General features: G+C 44.0%; 1 protein-coding gene across 1 annotated transcript in view; it reads right to left on the bottom strand.

Moving 5' to 3' along the window:
- PCSK1 (proprotein convertase subtilisin/kexin type 1) overlaps nt 1-17398 on the bottom strand; it is a 31849-nt gene extending 14451 nt beyond the window's left edge. Inside the window, exons 1-7 of the mRNA XM_052778647.1 lie at nt 17217-17398; nt 14476-14580; nt 10934-11044; nt 8545-8691; nt 8005-8081; nt 5829-5917; nt 1654-1826 (exon numbers count right to left, since the gene is read on the bottom strand). Of these exons, the coding sequence (XP_052634607.1) occupies nt 1654-1826; nt 5829-5917; nt 8005-8081; nt 8545-8691; nt 10934-11044; nt 14476-14580; nt 17217-17396 (882 nt within the window). The 5' untranslated portion in view covers nt 17397-17398. The remainder of the gene's footprint in view (nt 1-1653; nt 1827-5828; nt 5918-8004; nt 8082-8544; nt 8692-10933; nt 11045-14475; nt 14581-17216) is intronic.
- Nucleotides 17399-18740: the final 1342 nt, after the last annotated feature.

The following is an 18740-nucleotide window of genomic DNA, read 5'->3' as shown; positions in this document are numbered from 1 at the left end:
GCTAGCAACTGACAGCATGTAAACCATCACAGCTATCATAGAGAAAACACATATCACCCTACCCAGTCTTAAGTTGTGCTAGTCCTTCAGAAGAAAAAAAAACACGTTTCGTGTGAAGTGCAAAAGTTCATATGTTGTCCATTATTAATATATGTACAGTCACTGGAAACAGCAGTTGAAATACTGATTTTTATCATCCCACTCAGAGGAGATTCAAAGTTATTCATGCAAGCACTAAGACATTTGCAGCACTTAAAACAAAGCACTTTTTAAAAAAATAAAGAAAAGTAAGATGTACTCTTTGTGATGGAACTGTCAAAATGGCAAGGACAAGTCACGTCAACTGCAGAAAATGAGATAGTATCTTCCTTTGAGAGTAAAGGCTGCAGTCCAGAAAAGCACTGATACATGTAAACACCTGCTTTGATTTCACTTAGAGTGCTGCCAACGCCTCTTAGATGCTTAAGGCTGAGCATACACTTAAGTGCTTTGCCAGGCCAGCAATGAAGGTGCCAGGGATGAAAGTCGTTTGGCAACCCCAGCTCTGGCTGACTTTAAGCAGAATGGAGACCATCCAGATCCTTCCAAAAAGAAGGCTGACAAATGGGTAAATTTTCTCCCCTTGAGAAATAAAACAAATTGTAATAAAAGATACATTTTTCACCAAAGAACTTGCTTTTACAGAGTATGACCACTGAACATTGGCTCCCTAATTATTGCCTTTAATTGTCCCTCTTCTCTTGCTGCCTACCTATGGACTTAGATCTTTTTACCACCAGCCCACTCCTCTCGGTCTCCATTCTTCCCTCAGAGTATGTTTGTCAGCTGTCAGACTCTTCTTTCTTCTTCTCTCCTTCTGTCTGCTAATGTTAACTGCCCTTTTCCCAAAATCCTTTCTCTTTGCTTCTGTCCTTCAAGCTGTCCTCCACTTGTCTCCTCTCCCATCTCTGATTCAGTCTTCCTCTCTGTATTAGTACCTGTCCATCTTTAGATATCTTTTCACCTCACTGGCAAGAGCAAGAGTAGGTTATTAATACATCCCTGGTAGCTCTCAGTTTGCACCCTACTTATCATCCAACCAGATCTAAAGAGGATAATATAAAAAAAGAAAAACTGTAAAAACATCGTTTCCATTACTCTTCATCATGCATTTTTACTATCTTCATTTTAATTGGATCATGATATGCACCAATTTATAAACTAATGCAATTAACAGAATACAAGCCCATCCACAGGGTGCTAAAATGCATCACTATTTCACACAGCAAAATATTCACAAAGCAGAAATATTGTATTAAATTTTATAGGTTTTCAGTGCAGAAATCCAATTACTGTTCAGTGCAAAATAAGCAGCAGAGAAAGGTGGGGGTAGGGCAAGACGAAGGCAGCAAAATTAAGGATAGAAAAAGAAAGCTTACCTGTGGAGAACAGCAGCTTAAAACCAGCTTAGAAAGCTCTAATGGTGCTTTTTTAAAAGTCCTGTTCCGGCTGGTAATTTCTCTGACCTGTACCATTAAAATCTATCATCTCCTCCTTTTCAAATATGTTTCAGCAAAGACAGCACAAACCATTTTCTTTTCTTTCCTGATATCAACCATTTTAAAATTCTGTTCTCTGCCACATTTTATTGTATTGTTCTCTTAAGTATCGTACCTGTTTTATCCCATACTCAAAAGCCTTCTGTGCCAGCCTCCCAGGTCCCTCCACAGTTTTACCATCGTCATTAGGGCCCCAGCTTGCGCTGTAAATATCCACATGTTCTGGATTGAAACCAATTGAACTGGCTTCAATAGCATCGGTGACTATTCCATCCAGCATTCGTATACCTTAACAGAAAAAAAGAAGACGACTGGATTTACTTTCCATTCCCTCCTCTTCATCTTTGTTAACTGTTTGGAAAGTTTCCAGCAAAATTAATCCGTAACTATTGCAACCACAGCCTACTGCTGTTCATGTAAGTAATACTGAGGGCAATTCATGTCAGTGTGATACAGTACACTTACCCTTTATTTGCAGAGCTCAGTGCTCTCTACAAACTTTAAAAAAAACCCTCTTAAAATCTTGGTTGCCTCTTATTTACTTCTCTCTTTCTACGGAGAGCCAAGAAGATGATGTTTTTCTTACTGTTCCTGCTTTTTCTTATTGCATTGAGCTTTTTCTTGACTCTTTATTCGTCTCTGTTAAATCTGTAACAAAGACTTCTCAAACTGCTAGCATGTCACTAAAATTAAATAGGTTTTATCAACATTACTTTTATCTTTAAGAGTTGTAAGAGTTTTAGTTCAAAGATGTAGTTCTGAATGTTCTGACTAACACTTTGTCCTCACAGTCATTAAGGTTTTACTGTCTTGTGACGCTGCTATTTCACTAGCTCTTCAATCTTCACCACAAAAAATTCTCACTGTTTCTTTACTGCCACTTTTTTTCTACTGTGAGCAATCCAGAGATGCTAGAGATTTCTAGCCATTAACATTTTATTAGGAACTGCATGATCTAATCTTCTTCAGAGCAAGCCTGATCTCAGTGGTACTTAAAATTCAGTGGCAGACAGCGGTTCATCTGCACTGGATCTCTCACTCTGCAAAGCCATAGCTCTGCAGTAGGACTGTTACCACTGTCCAGTGCTGGAGGAGGATAGAAATAGCAGAAGTCTGGCAAAATTCCCACTATGGTATGGCTCTCTCAGCAACAGCAGCAATATAAGAGCCACAGCAGTCAGGATTCTGCCTGTGTTTTCAAGCAATAAAAATGTCTGGGTTCTCTTGAACTTGGCAAGTTAGTACTACAGCAGCTGCACCATTACGGGCAGTTGGTGAATTATGATTACTCATTTTCTAGTATTTTCCACAAAATGGGGATTTTTCCAAAGCACAGCGGGCAAAATGTGTTCATGCTATTAAAAAAAAAAAAAAAAGGGGGAAGAAAAAAAAAGCTCAACCTCGCATTTGCAGCTCAGTGTCTTGTTCTTTTCTTATACTATCAAGCAGGAAAAAAAAGACTGGAAGCATAATTCTTCTCCCAAATGGCTGGCGTCTAAGATTCATAATACCTCCGAGATAAAGCTGGGCTTTATTATTTCATCTTAATTAGTGGCAAAAACAGACAAAGGAGTTAATCCGCTCAACCACCCCTACTCTACTATCACTCACAAAGCTGGGAAAAGAATCAAGGTATATCCTGTGCCTCAGGTACTAAAAACACCACTTACCCTGGATAGGATTAAACTTGTAACATTTTGAATACTCATTTTTCAGTTGGCTCAGAATTGTGAGATTGTCTTATACCAGTGAGCTGGGAGCAAAGATCTGCCTTTGTGGAAATGACTGCAAGCTCCGGGTGCGAGCTTGCAACACATAATGAGATACTGGGAATGCAGAGACTAGCATACAGATATTTCCCACAGAAGACGACAAAGCCAACTCTGCAAATAAATAATGTAATCAAGGAAGAAAACAAGAACACTGACAACACACTGATGAAAACAGTTCAAGAAAAAACCCCACTGTCTTGTCTTTGTGATCACCAAAAATCCTGCTTGTTTAAGTCAACTCAGAGATTTTATGACTGCAGTGATATTTCCCTATGCAGATTCCAATTATGTCCTCTTGCATAAACTCTTTCCTATTCTTGCACATGCTTGTTCCCATCATCAGTCCCACAAAATCAAAAGCAGGCAAAGCCCAAGGTAATTTCAGACACATACATGTATCTGCCTGGCAGAAGGCTATTTTTAGCAACACGTCACTGTGCGGGAACTCTCAGCCCAGTCCTTTGTAAAATGGAGCTTCTTAATCATTTGATTTCCATGGCAGCACCAGAGAAATATCGTAGCACGGTGCTATGGTTAGGTATGTGTGAAAATATATACACCCTGCTTTACTTCGAAGGTGATCAATACACACACATTTCTTAGCCCTCTACAGAACAAGAGGTGAACGTTAAAGGACACTGAAAGGTGCCACTTTGAAAACTGGCATTAAGAAGGTTTTTTTTTCACACAGCACACAGAAAAGCCTATGGGATTCACAGCCACAAAGTACTGAAGAGACTAATCAAGGTTTCAGAATAGGGTCAGGCATTGATGTGACTAGTGATAACACTCAGGATTATTAAAGTCAGTATTTTCATGGAAAACAAAAATTTTTAATGGAATGTTTTGTTTCACCCTTCAAGGCAAAGTTAAACCAACCTCTAATGCTGAAGGTTAGATAACAAGGTATTCCAAATGTCATAATTTCTTTCTCTAACACAGCTATTGCTAACTATCAGAGAGAAGGCATTGGCTGTGGACCACTGGATTTATCCAGTATGGCAATTGCTACAAGCAAACAGCCGCTTGAAGAAGTCATCCTGAACTAATGTCAAATAGAAGTGTGTAATGTGTCATTTCATGGATTTAAAAAAAAAAAGAAGGAAAAAAGCCTGTGAAGAAATGAATCCTGTATAGTTTGGAACATCAAAAAAGCCTTCCAGTGTTTAGCCACTCCAAATTTATCTGAATCTTTTGAAGACTTCTCCTATCTTCCACTGCTCTTTGAACATATTTTTGTTATGACCCTATCTTAATCAGGTTGGTCATATATAACAGCTTACAATTTATTTCAACTTTTCCATTCTTTCTCCTCCCCCACCCAGGTATAAGCAGCTTTCTGGGTAATTTGGATTGCTGGACTGCTTTTCCTCCTGTTATTTTCCTTTTCTAGACAAATCACCCCACACAGATCTGTAGTTTGCATTTGCAAATGAACCCAGAGCATATGCAAATAACTGTGGAAGAATTTTCTCTGTACATGCAAGTGCCTTAAAATATGGGCACAGCGGGAGTTCAGACATCTTTGCAGCTTCATCCATTTTGCCCTGCTTTGAAAATTTGGCGTCTTTGTCTTATGAGTGAGGTATTTTATTTAAACAGAGCATGACAGCATAATGCATTATGGCAAAGGCAGACTGCAAAGCTGACATCTGTGACAGCTCAGTAGAGTAAATGGGAACCCAGAAACATAAGACTGAAATGGTGGGAATGGCAGTTATGGGTGTCAATTGCCACTCGTCGTCCCTTCATTTGAAAGGAAAAAAGGGAGTAATGGAAAAACTAGGACTGTACAAGTATCTTCCTCTGAGCTAAATAACCATTTGCAACTGATACTTTGATCATGACTATTTCATAAACCTCTAATGGATTAAACTTTTAGTCACCACTTCAAAAAAAATGGCAGTATTGATTGATGGGCAAGCAAGACTCTACTTATTTTCAAAATTAACTTATGATGATAGTAGAGAAGTATGCTGTTGAAATAAAAACCACAGCACTTTGAATATCTTGACTGACATGACCTTTTGAATGTAATTGTGTAGATGGAAATAATCTGCCATAAGCAAGGGTAGGTATAAATTTGTATATTCTTACTTTCACTCAACTCAAACCCTCTCCTCTGCCATGCCGCCTCCTTCCACGATAACCAATTATTAGAAGTGAGTCCATCATTCCTCAAAAGATACAGTCTTATCTCCGGGTACAATATAGGTTGTTGCTATTTATTATTATCATCATCAACATCACCACCACCTATATTGTTGTTATATATTCTACATATATTCAACTGATAACCAAAGAGTATGTTGACATTCAAGAAATGCTGTCATACAGATGTAACACTCTGCACTATGGCCAGACAGGATTTTGTAGCCTAATACTGCAAGATCGATGTTTTCTGAGAAGGATGAATCATTCATATTTCAGATTAATGGTAGCTGAAAACAGTCAGCACTTCACAGGATCTGTCTGGTTTCCATTCATATCAGACATCTAATTATTTTCGTTTTCTTACCTCCAACTTTGGAATTGTAGGCTACTCCAACTCCACATTTTCTGTTGTTGGCTTGCATGGCAATTTCTCCTGCACACCGTGTCCCATGCCTGAATAAATATAGCAAGAATAAACATCTCATAACTCCTTTGTGTAACATACACAAAGACTCATCACTGACCTTCTTGATTTGGTCCAGTCTTCCTTTAAATGAATGCAATGCAACTATTGAATAGCTTTTGAGTTGTATCTACATGATACAAAAATACTTGTTTCTCTTAGGCTTCAAGCAACATAATTTTACCTACTTAATGATCAAAGGATCATAGTGATGAGATGATAAATACCTAACCTAAGTCACGCTGAAGTCCATAGACCTATTAGATACCAGTATTTTAGTAGAGTGCAAAGGTAGCATAAAATTATGGGGCTAAGAAGCTGCTAAACTTCCTCAGACAAAAATACAAGTCTTTTTTAATCACACATTTCGATACTCTTTTTTAATGGCTGCATTTATTTAGGATTTCAGAAAGTGAGCCTTTAAATTATCCTCAACATTGCTAAATTTTTCTTGCAACCAACTATTTCCCATGCAATGCTTTTTTGCCATAGGTGATTCTTATTCCACAATACAGAAAACTTTCATATAAATGTAATTGTAAAAGAGTTGCATTATTTAATACTACAGATTGTTATTCAATAAAGTGCTTGAATGCTTCTGGGCTGAATTCCATTTGCTTATTAATAAAGATTAGAGGTAATACAGGTAGATTTAAGAGATAATGTCATTGGAACAAGAGGATAATGGCTTCTTGCTCTTAACGCTGTAACAAAGTAGAAATGTCATTTTTCAAATGCCTTATTCATGGAACATTTATACTTTCGTTGATTGTTTTTTTCCCCCCATACACTGATTTATGTTGTGGATGCTATTGTATTGTCTGATAGACAATAGGGAACCAGTGCATCAGTTTCTTACTTTATCTTTATTGAGTAGCGGCATCCTAATTGGTTTAAGGAATTGACTTCTTCTGTATACCAGCTTTTAAAGAGGTCCATTCTCTTCCTGACTGACAAAATTCCTCCCTGAACTACCACGGATACACCCATCAAGATGTTCCACAGATTATCAAAGAGGTAGCTCTAAAGAGGGCATCAGAGAAAATTCCTCTCTCCTTCCAAGACACACAAGTCCACTAAGTGACCTGGCTGGCTGTCTTGTGTTCAAGCCTTTTGAACCTTCCTAGGATATTACCTTGAGGGCATGTAGGCCAAATCTGGTCTAAATAAAGCTTCCATATGCCTCAGAAGGGACAGAAAGACTGTCACAGGAGTGAATGTATGCTTCTCCAGTGTCTAACTGTGTGTCATACCTATATGAGAGGAGGTCAGAAGCATGACTTCACCTGTGATTGCATGCACTGAGCTAGAAGCTATGCTACTGGTCCAAAAGGTACTGCCAGAACTGGAAAAGAGTGACCTTAGCTACAAAAGCTGACCTGAAGGGATGGGTTTCTTGGTAAGTTCCTCTAAGACACAGTCTGTTCCAGAGCCCTTCCTAGGAGATATCTTCTTTTAAAATTCCCAGTGCAAAGCAGAGAACTGAAGTCAAAATCTGCTTAGGGAGGTATCATTCTAGACACACACACGGTGACATGAACACATTGTTCCCTTCAGCTTACAGAAACATATCAGTACCTTACTTATACAGAGATATAACGAAATTCAGGACGTTATAGGGAGATTACAATTATGAAGCTCTTCAGCTGGGAATTTAATTTCCTTAGTTTCCAGTGTTTGTGCCAATGTTATGTGCAAATGTTTGTGCAAACTGAAACACAAGAGGTTCCTTCCGAACATCAAAAAACACTTTTTTACTGTGAGGGTGACTGAGGACTGGCACAGGTTGCCCAGGGAGGTTGTGGAGTCTCCCCCCTTGGAAATATTTAAAAGCCGTCTGGATGTGGACCTGGGCAACTGGCTTTAGGTGTCCCTGCCTGAGCAGAGGCTTGGACCAGATGACCTCCAGAGGTCCCTTCCAACCTCAGCCACCCTGTGATTCTGTTATACAAATACCTCCTTTTAGTATATAATTGTCATGGGGGACATACATAGACATTTCTGCATTCGGATGTTGTAACACACAAATTAATAACGTACTGTTTTGTTCTCTTTACACAACTGGGAGGCTACTCACTTGTTTTCATTTGTGGGGTCATATCTAGGAAAGGGATCATGATCGTTGTCATTGAAATCATAACTTGCCTTTGGATCCTACATTAAAAAAGAAAAAAAAACAGAATTAATTTGGACAACTAGAAAATGCATTTTAAAATGTATAACAAAATGGGTTCTAGAGTCTGTATTTATTTATTTGGTGTGCCTTATGTTGACAGCAATCAAGTTTGTAGAATTTGATGGACATTAACAATTCCATAAATTTTTCACAGAGCTTCAATAATTCAGCATTAAACCACTGTATACACACACGCCTGGGAACTAAATCCACTGAGCGAAAAAAAAACCCAACAAAAAAACCCACCCCACTATCATTGCTAAGTAACATTCAGCTTCCTGTGACACAGACCAGGTTCCAAATTACGCCTAAGGCAAATATTTCAGTCTCTGTACTGTAGCAGCTGACTTACAGAACAGACAGCAAGCCAGAGAAGAGTGTCTGTATATCAAATTTACAATTGATTGATTTATTCAGTAGCATTCTAATGCCCAAACTTACATAGTTGGCGTAGATGTCAGTGTGATTCCACTCCAAGCCATCATCTAGTACTGTGATGACAACACCCTTGCCTGTAATCCCTTTTTGCCATACAGGAATAACATGGAGATCCAGTTTGGGCAGGGATGGAGTTATTCTTGTATCTTGCTGGAGGACAGAAAAGATTAAAATATGTCAAAGTTTTTATCCATTTATACTTCACAGATACAAAGTAATATTTTAAAGGTGCTTTAAACCATCCCAGCCTGAACTTGTATACTTTGCTCAAATTTTGCAAAGATAGAACAAAAATTAGTTTCTTCAAATACTTGTAGCACTGAAAGATTTACCCCATTACTTGAATATCCCTGAAGAACACCTCTGAACAAAGAGCGTCTTGTATTTATTGGAGGTAAGCAGCAGAAACATGGGAATGGTAGGGAAGTACCAATGAACCTTGGAACGTTGAGTTAATAATCAGACCTGCTAATGTTTGTTCTTTTCACTTGATGAGAAGCCGAGACAGTACCCCACAGTACAGTGAGCTGTGTTTTCTCCAAATGTGTTTTCTCCTTTGACATTCAAGTTAGCCAGAGCAAAATAATTAATGGATAAAACAATTAGGGTAGTCGTTTGGTTAGGAGCAACTGTGCTGAATCACAACTTTCTGTTTACTACCCTCATTACTGTTCCTGTGGTAAATCAACTGGAAGCATGAATCATCTATAGCCTTCTCTTCCACAGCAAGTTCTTTGAAGAGTAGCTCCTAAATGGGTCATTCTTCCTCTCTAATATTAAACGTGCAGTACATACATCTAATTTAGAAAACTTGCTTATAACCACCATAAAAACATAGATGTAAAAAAAGCATTTTCTTTCTGTTTCTCTGTGTATAATTACATTAGTTGATCCCAGGTTTTTCATTTCCTTTCCAAAGGAATGCTGCATAAAATAAGAGGCTTAGAAAAAGAAATTTGTTATGGGAATGACCTTTCTTTCATTTTATGCTTTCTTTTCTGACTGCTGCCGTTCAGGGAGTTATTTGAGGTTCCAAGTTTTGTTCTCTAGAATCCATCAAATAATCATTTTTTCTGGTGATGTTTGAAGGTACACTGAATAGAGCTAGAAGCTGTTGCCATCAAATCGTAATAATAAGTTTTTTATTACAAGGCAAGGAACATATTTTGGAAGAAAATATTTAGCACATTTACGCATTTAATCAGAAAAAATTCAATGTACACTGCAAACAAGGGTAAGCATCATGTTTCTGTTTCTCATGTGGGAAAACTAGAGGGAAAAGAAGTGAAAACCATAGAAAGGTGGAAAAAGGAACTATGTCTCCTGGAGAGCAGGACATTGCTTTTTTCACAAAACTGCTTTTTTGAATTCTGTGTGTGTTTGTGTATTCGTCCAATACAGACATCTCAGAAATTTCCTGCTTCCTATTGGAAACCAGCAAAGGACCAAACAGGTATTCAGCTTCAAAGAAAAGTTAAATTCTTAAAGATAACATTTTTTATGTTGAAAAGAGCTCTGCAGAACTCTTCATGGAAATATTTTATGCTATGCCATTTATAATTTATTTTCCTAGCTCAAACAAAGGCAAGCGAGGGCAAAGCATTATACAAACAGCCTAGAGTTTGGTCTGTTTTCTCCAAGCTGAATGGAAGAAGAGAAAGGTATTTCCAGCCACTTGGGCCACACTTGTGCTTGACACTCCTTCCTGATTTGTTATATCCATCTCTAATGCTCTCCCTATGCTAAGTGAAAGCAATGAAGCCTAGACTGAAGGTACAGCTAGATGCATATTGGAAATACAGACTCTCGAAAGAGACCATATAAAACATAAATGATCAACTGTATTTCTCAGTTGTCACATGCAGACAGAAACTATAGACCTCAGGAAATTTCTTTTCCTTGAGGTTTTGAACATGTGAGCTGTAAAGACCCTCTTCTATTTAAATCCTAGTTCAAGAGGCTGAAGGTGCTTGTCACACACACATATGCTTTTTTTTTTGTCTGGAGTATGCACTCTGCACTACCAATTCTAATAAAGAAATACATGGCCAGCTTCAGACATGATAAGGGACTTCTTATATGCCAACAGCAAATATTTTAAAATTATCATAAAGGTAGCTTTTAAGTGTTATACTTTCTAACATCAACTCCCATTCTAAGCAGCAGCCTGAATTGGCTTTTAGAATGTTTGTACAAACGACACTTCAGAGAAAATAGAAGATTGCCTGGAAATATTATGCACAGAGATCTCTCATTTTTATAGCATATGGTAATGAGAGGGGCTCATCATTTACTCCCTTCAGTCCAATTGCTCTGATACTAGTAAAATAATGGAGCTGAAAGCACAACTGAAATTCACCATCCCCGGTTCCCCAGTGAAACAACTTCTTACCAGATACCACTGCTGATTCCACATAGGATCATTGAAAAGATTTTCTGCTGAGTCTCTCACGGTGGCACGCTTAGTTCTCTTTTTTTCATATTGCTGCTCTGCCCATGACACCTACAATTATTTGTATAAATATGACAAGTAAGCCTCTACAAGTTAGGACTTTCTTAACCTAGAGGATAAGGGTTTTCCTCACACAGCAAAACTTTGATGCACAGAGGAGGATTACTTATACTGTAGTACAGTGTACTTTGGGGAAGAGGACTTGGTGAAATCACGATACTATAGAATCAATTCATAGAAAATCATTAAGTACAAGTTAACAGTAGAACTCCTGTGAATGTCACACAATGCAGGTTTTATACCAAATGTGCAGTATGTTTAGAAGGTTATCTAAGCAGTGGTGGTTACTGAAACAAGCAGAACCACAGCCTACTTCTTTCTCCTACCTACATTTTAACCCCCATCTATTTCTATTGGGAGTTAAAAGGAAAGAAGAAAGATTATCTCTGCCTTTAGCCTAGCAATCATAATGACACTGTTACTTATAGCCCACCTGGACATTCAAGTCTCCTTCCCAGTGGTGTTTTGAAGTGTGATCAATTAGTAAGCTATGAATATTGGACTAACTTCATCACTGGCATAATTCTATTTAAGGCAACTGAAAGACAAAATGCTTCAGCGTGTTTTGCTAAAGCATCGATACAATGAGTTGCATAGCATTTGTGCATGGACACAGCAAGCTCTAAGTCACTAGGATGCATTTTAAAAGTGTATCCCACTTAGTTCCCTTGAATGTATTACTAAACCCAGTTCAAATCAAATCCTGATTCTGATACCACTCTGGGCTGTGTGCTCGTTTTGGAAATGGGGATAAAATGTTATTTGTTGCTAGTACCTGGGCGGTCACTTTGATACAGATCGAGTTGGTCCTTTTCATTCCAATTTCCCAACGAGCAAAGCAAACTCAGGTTCAGTAGATTGCCAAGATCCTACTATAAGCCTCAAGTGGAGGATACCTTGGACCTAACCTTTTGCTTTAAACGTCTGAATAGATTTAATTATTTTTCTCTACTGTCATCCAATGGATTTATGGTCCTTATAGCTATCATCATATATCAAACAATAAGAAGAGTGACTCAGAAATTATAGTGATAAAAAAGTACTGATTTGATTAAAATATGATTTCCTAGGGAGAGCCTAATGAAAATTCACTACAGGAACATAAACCCTTAAAAATGGTAGCTACACCAGGCACGTTTACTGAAAGCTCTCTAATACTATTCCCTTTGCTCTATATTTAGTGCTAAAACTCCTACAAACCATAGTTACTCACAGAAGATGAATATACTCATGCAAGTGTAAGTATTTTAAACTGCCCTACTGATATCCAGGGCCATACATACTTATGCACAGGTTAGAGCAATTACCTTTATCTCTCTTCCCAGCCCACAGCAAAGCTCAGCCTTTTCGTCACACAACAGTAATTAACAATTGACAACTTCCATGCTTGTTATTTTTTTCAATGTGGACAACTGCACTGAGGGAAATGAGCTGAAACTACCAAGCACATGTCTCAGACAAACAAGCCAAATGTTTGTCACTCAGCAGCTGGGTGAGGTTCCAACCATCTATCTATGGCAAAAGCTGAAGGCCCTGTGCCAAATCTCCAGTCACTGATATATAAAGCAGTGAAAATAATCTTGATTCAGGTCTGTTGCAAGAAGGTAGATTTGGAAACTAGTGCAAATACTGGAAGAAGTTAAGGAACCAGGTAATTATATCCCTTCAATATATTCACAGCCTTTATCTGTTTTACAACAAACGCCGAGACATCTATAGGAAGGAGATAAATACTCAGATTAGAGCCAAGTTTTACTCCAGCTTTCATATTTAACATACTGTAAAATTCATGAAGGCATTATACAAACAAAAGCAGGATTCCCTTCTCTCTCCCTTTTTAAAGATTGAATTAAAATCTTTTTAAATACGCTGTTGCTGAACAAGAATAGCTCTTCAGAGCAAAGGTCCGTGTATAACTACACAGCATTACATGATTGCTTTGTGTTTATATACTCACATAATGACATAATTACATCTCATTCATTCACATAGTTAATTTGCATACTAGATAGTAAATAAAAGGGAAATCGGAATAAATTTAGCAAATCACCTGCAGCACTTTGAAGCTCTGGTTTTGGATCTAAGTATGTAAGTCTGCAATAATGTTTGGCAGTAATGTGTATAACACAATTGCTTCCACTCTCCTTATGACATTAGAATTTGTTATATTGAACACGGTCATGCTTCCCCATGTAAGAGATGCATTTGATGTAATAAGTCCAAAAAAGGAAGGAACTGCAACCAAACCTCTGTTCCTGAACATCATGCTATGATGGCATTGAACATCTGATCATAGGTATGTATATAAATTAGAACACTAATTTGCACTAAAGCTGTGGTCTTGAACTTCCCAAGTTTAAAATAATTTCACCCAGAAGACTTTAACCGTTAAAACCAATGTTTGCAAGGAGATAGATGGGAGTGTACAGTTTTGAAACAGAACAGACAAAACAAATACCCTTGTCTCACCCCCTTTATTTCTTCTAGCCACATATAGAATATTTCCTCCTAGATGACATTTGCAGCTAAACCCTCCAGATAACCAACTACTCGTTCTCAAGTGAGTCGCCCTTATATCATAAAGTGCCGGTTTTCACAACTAGGTTACTTCATGTTTTGGACTGCTCGTATTTTTACAATGATTGCTGCAATAATACTGATTTGAAATTCAAATTTCATTGTTCTGAAATTTGCCAGAAATTGGTTTTAAGAGGGGCTGACAGCATTCTGGTCTGTTCCTTAAATCCACCACCCACGCCAGTTTTTCAGTGTGTTTACAAACAGATATGCTTCTCTCCTCAATAAAGTCAAATAAATGGGGAGTCTGCTTCACCAGTGGATCGTACCTTAGATCCCTGGCTCTCCAGTGTGCTTGTTCTCTGACTGCAGTGGGATTCCAGTATACCAAAAGACTGCAAGTCTAGAACATGTGATGGATCCTTTGAGAAGGGCTTTCAGCTTGTCATAGAAAAAGTGAATCCAGCCAAACCTCAGCCCTTTTCCCCTACTTTTTTTTTTTTTTAATATTCAGTCACTTTAAATCAAACCTAATTCCCATGGTAATTGCACAGACATGGCCTGATTAAACTTACTGTATCCAGGGATTTTTACTTTAAGCTGAGTCCTGTGGTTCCTCATTCATATTTTCATCAGAGACAAATCGACATCTAAAATTCCAAGCCTCTGCAATGCTGCATATCTTAAATCTTAATTTGGAAAGCACTTGCAAAATATACGGTAAGAGAGGGTCAGATTCTGCCTGTTAATGACAGAATAATAAAGTATTATTCAGCATGAGTGTGGATGGCTGAATATATTAGACTTGCAAAACGAGGAAAGCCTGCCTGTGACCTCATTACAAAGCTAGCAATAAGGAGACAGAATAAACAGAAAGCATGAAAAAGAATAAATGTAACACTCACCCGCTCATCATCAGAAAGTCTTTTAGTGATATGAATGGCACTTCTTCGAGACCGTCTTGGATGACTTTTATGTCTGAATAGGTAGTGATTTTTGAGTGATCCAATCTGTAGGACAGAGTCATACTTTAACTATTGAGAGGTATTTCCCCACTGCAAACAAATACCAACACTCACAACCTGACTGAATTTAGTCTGTTTAAAAGACAAAAGAAAAGATCAAGAAACTAGCCTTTCAATATTTTAATCTGAACTAAAAAACATTCTTCAAGTAACAAGTGCTTATCACCGCCTGTGTGCTGCTAGAAGAAATTGGGGGAATAATTTCATTTAAGCTGCTGAAGTAGCAGTCGTTACTACTACAGTAGTCAGTAACACAGTGCTTGTAGTAGTGACCAGTATACTCATGGACACCTTGACACGGGCACAGTTTGAAGGACAGCTTTTACGTATGGCCACACACCAGTTTTATCTGCTCTTCCCGGGGTTCAGCTGAACAGGTGTAAAAAGCTTCGTGTGGCTTCAGAAACCTCACTGCGGAGTTTGTTTGTTGTACAGGGCACCCACCGAACTGGCATTTTCACTTGCGCAGCGGCTGGTCACCCCGAGAGCTGGGTGCATCCCCCCCAGCTTTAAACATCCCTCTTCCCTAAGGAGGGGCGGGGGGGAAGCGGCTCCCCGGCGCTGCCAGACGCCGTGCCTGGCACAGGACCCCCGTCTGGAGGTGGGACGAGGCTGTTACCTCAAGGCGGTTACTCATCCCTGACAACGCTGACGTCACGGCATCCCAAAAAAGCGCCAGGAGGGCCTGCTGGAGAGAAGCCCCGCGGTGGCGACGGAGCCTCCGGGGAGGGGGAGGGGGCGGCGGGATGGCGGGGGGCGAGGTCGGGGGCGGAGCGGGGCCGGAGCCAGGGCTGCCCGCATCCCCCTCCTGCCCGGTCCCCTCAGGGAGAGCGGGGTACGCTGCCCGACCCTGCCCCGTCCCCCTCAGGGACAGCGGGGTGACCTGCCCGGTCCCCTCAGGAAAAGTGGGGTGCACTGCCCGACACTGCCCGGTCCGCCCCAGGGAAAGCAGGGTGCCCTGCCGACCCTCTCAGGGACAGCGGGGTGCCCTACCCGACCCTGCCCGGTTCCCCTCAGAGACAGCGGGGTGACCTGCCCGACCCTGCCCAGTCTCCTCAGGGAGAGCGGGGTGCCCTGCCCGACGCTGCCCGGTCCCCCTCAGAGACAGCGGGGTGCCCTGCCCGACCCTGCCCGGTCCCCCTCAGGGACAACGGGGTGCCTCTGCCCGACACTGCCCGGTCCCCACAAGAAAAGCGGGGTCCTCTGCCCGACCCTGCCCAGTCCCCCTCAGGGACAGCGGGGTGCCCTGCCCGACCCTGCCCGGTCCCCCTCAGAGACAGCGGGGTGCCCTGCCCGACCCTGCCCGGTCCCCCTCAGAGACAGCGGGGTGACCTGCCCGACCCTGCCCGGTCCCCCTCAGGGACAGCGGGGTGCCCTGCCCGACCCTGCCCGGTCCCCACAAGGAAAGCGGGGTGCACTGCCGACCCTGCCCGGTCCCCCTCAGGGACAGCGGGGTGCCCTGCCCGACCCTGCCCAGTCCCCCTCAGAGACAGCGGGGTGACCTGCCCGACCCTGCCCGGTCCCCACAAGGAAAGCGGGGTGCCCTGCCGACCCTGCCCGGTCCCCCTCAGGGACAGCGGGGTGACCTGCCCGACACTGCCTGGTCCCCTCAGGGAAAGCGGGGTGCCCTACCCGACCCTGCCCAGTCTCCTCAGGGAGAGCGGGGTGCCCTGCCGACCCTGCCCGGTCCCCCTCAGGGACAGCGGGGTGCCCTGCCCGACCCTGCCCGGTTCCCCTCAGAGACAGCGGGGTGACCTGCCCGACCCTGCCCGGTCCCCACAAGGAAAGCGGGGTGCACTGCCGACCCTGCCCGGTCCCCCTCAGGGACAGCGGGGTGCCCTGCCGACCCTGCCCGCTCCCCCTCAGGGACAGCGGGGTGCCTCTGCCCGACACTGCCCGGTCCCCCTCAGGGACAGCGGGGTGCCTCTGCCCGACCCTGCCCGCTGCCCCTCAGGGACAGCGGGGTGCCCTGCCCGACCCTGCCCGGTCCCCACAAGGAAAGCGGGGTCCTCTGCCCGACCCTGCCCGCTGCCCCTCAGGGACAGCGGGGTGCCCTGCCCGACACTGTCCGGTCCCCCTCAGGGACAGCGGGGTGACCTGCCCGACACTGCCTGGTCCCCTCAGGGAAAGCGGGGTGCCCTGCCCGGTCCCCCTCAGGGACAGCGGAGTGCCCTGCCCGACACTGCCCGGTCCCCTCAGACAGAGGTGGAGCGCCTTGCCTGATCCCTGCCCGGTCTCCTGACGGAAAGCCAGATGCCCTGCCTGGACCTCCTCCGGGAAAGCGGGGTGCCCTGCCCGACCCTGCCCGACGGCCTCAGGGAGGGCGGGAGCGCCCTTGCCTGGTCCCTGCCCGGTCCCCGCAGCAAAGAGCCGTCCGCGGCCGGGCTCCGCGGTGGCGGGGCTCGCCGCCCGGTGGGGACCCCTGGCCGGGGGTGGAGGGGTGGGGTGGGGGGTGTCGGCAGGTGGAGAAGGCGTTCCAAACTCCCCGGAGCCCCGCCAGCGGCAGCCGGGCACAAGTTTCGGGGCAGCCCCGAGGAAGGAGGGAGGGAGGGAAAGGAGCTCCCGGCGCGGGTCAGCTCCCCGCCGGGCCGCGCTGCGGTCCGCCCCACGCCCGTCCGTACCTGCCCCACGAGGTCGTAGTCCAGCTCCTCTGCGATGGCTCTGGCGGCGTCGGGGCCCGCCGGGATCTCCGCCGCCCACTCGTTGAGGAACTGCCGCTCGGCGCTGCCGCCGCGGGCCAGACAGCAGGCGGCCAGCAGCGTTAGGGCCGCGCACCGGCCGGCCCAGCGGTGACCGTCCATGGCCGGGGCTTGGGGGGGTACAGGCGGCCGGCGGAGAGGCTGGCGGGGGCCGGCGGGGCTCCGCGTTGCTAGGCGAGCGCAGAGGAACGGGCGGCGGCGGCGGCCCGGCGTGGGTCCGTGCCTTGCGGCGAGGCGCGGCTGCCCGGGGCTGCGCGGCTCCCAGACCCTCCGGAGCCGGAATGGAAATGAGTGTTTACACGTCAAAACGACGACAGCCATCCCTGACGTCAAGTGTACCTGGCCCCCGAGCCGGGGAGGGTGGGGTGGTAATTCCCCGGGGCGGGCGGCGTGAGTGGAAAGGAGCGGGAGGGAAAGAGGGGCGGCGGGGGCAAAGCCCGGCCCGGCTTGCGGGAGGGTCCCGGGGGACGGGGGCGGCCCTTCCCCGCGGCGGCAACTTCGCGGACTCCTCGACCCACGCCCCTCCCCCCCACACACACTCCCCGCCCCGGGACGGGGGTCGTGGGGGGGGTGGGGGGTGGCGGACAGCGAGCGGACGGCGGCGCGGGGCTTGGCTTTGTGATAGTTACCGTAATTACCGGTAATCGGTAGGAATCACCCCGAGCCGAAGGTAGAGGCAGGAGCCCGGACCTCGCCCCCCCGCCCCTCCCCGCCGCCGAAGATCCCTTGGCGGGTGGGTTTCCTCCCGCCAGCCCCGCGATGTCGCCGGCAGGAGCAGCAGCGAGGGGAGAGCTGGGCGAATGAAACATTCTTTTCAATTAAGCTAATAACCCGGGACCTACTGCGGGGTAATGCTTGGTTAATGCACATCATCCCCTGATACTTCCGACACACCATAGGTATGCTGCGTTAATCGGCACCGCGACCCGGTCTGACTACATAACGAATATCTTTGTCCTGAAGTACAGTTATTCATTTTAAAATAATTTTAAATCACATCCAGTGGTCTGCAGGTTGCACTTTCTCAGCAAATACTGCGATTTGTTAAATACTCGCTCATTTCCATATTTTCATTTTGCCTCTGCGTTTCCCCGGCTCCTTCTGTTTTCCTTAGCTTTGCTACTACCATTTCGTTGTCTTTCCTCACATGTTGGAAAACGCCTCTAAAAATTTCCTAATGTTCCCTCAACGCTCTTGCCTCTACCTCTGAAACTGAACCTTTGCGCAGCTTCAGTTTATAGTTACCTATATTTCACTGCTCGATTCTTCCAACTTTTAAACTGGAAATTTTAGTGAGTTGCTCGTAGGTATCATCAGGGCTGTGTTGCAATACTGCTTTCCTTCTTCTGTTTATTATGGAGTGACAGATATGCCTGCCCTACTCTTCATTGGCTTCTAAAATAGGAAGACAGTGGAAAACATAAAAACAAAACAGTGAGGACTGGA

Source organism: Harpia harpyja, chromosome Z, assembly GCF_026419915.1.
Source record: "Harpia harpyja isolate bHarHar1 chromosome Z, bHarHar1 primary haplotype, whole genome shotgun sequence".
Classification (NCBI taxonomy): Eukaryota; Metazoa; Chordata; class Aves; order Accipitriformes; family Accipitridae; genus Harpia; species Harpia harpyja.
This window is presented reverse-complemented; position numbering and strand designations above follow the sequence as displayed.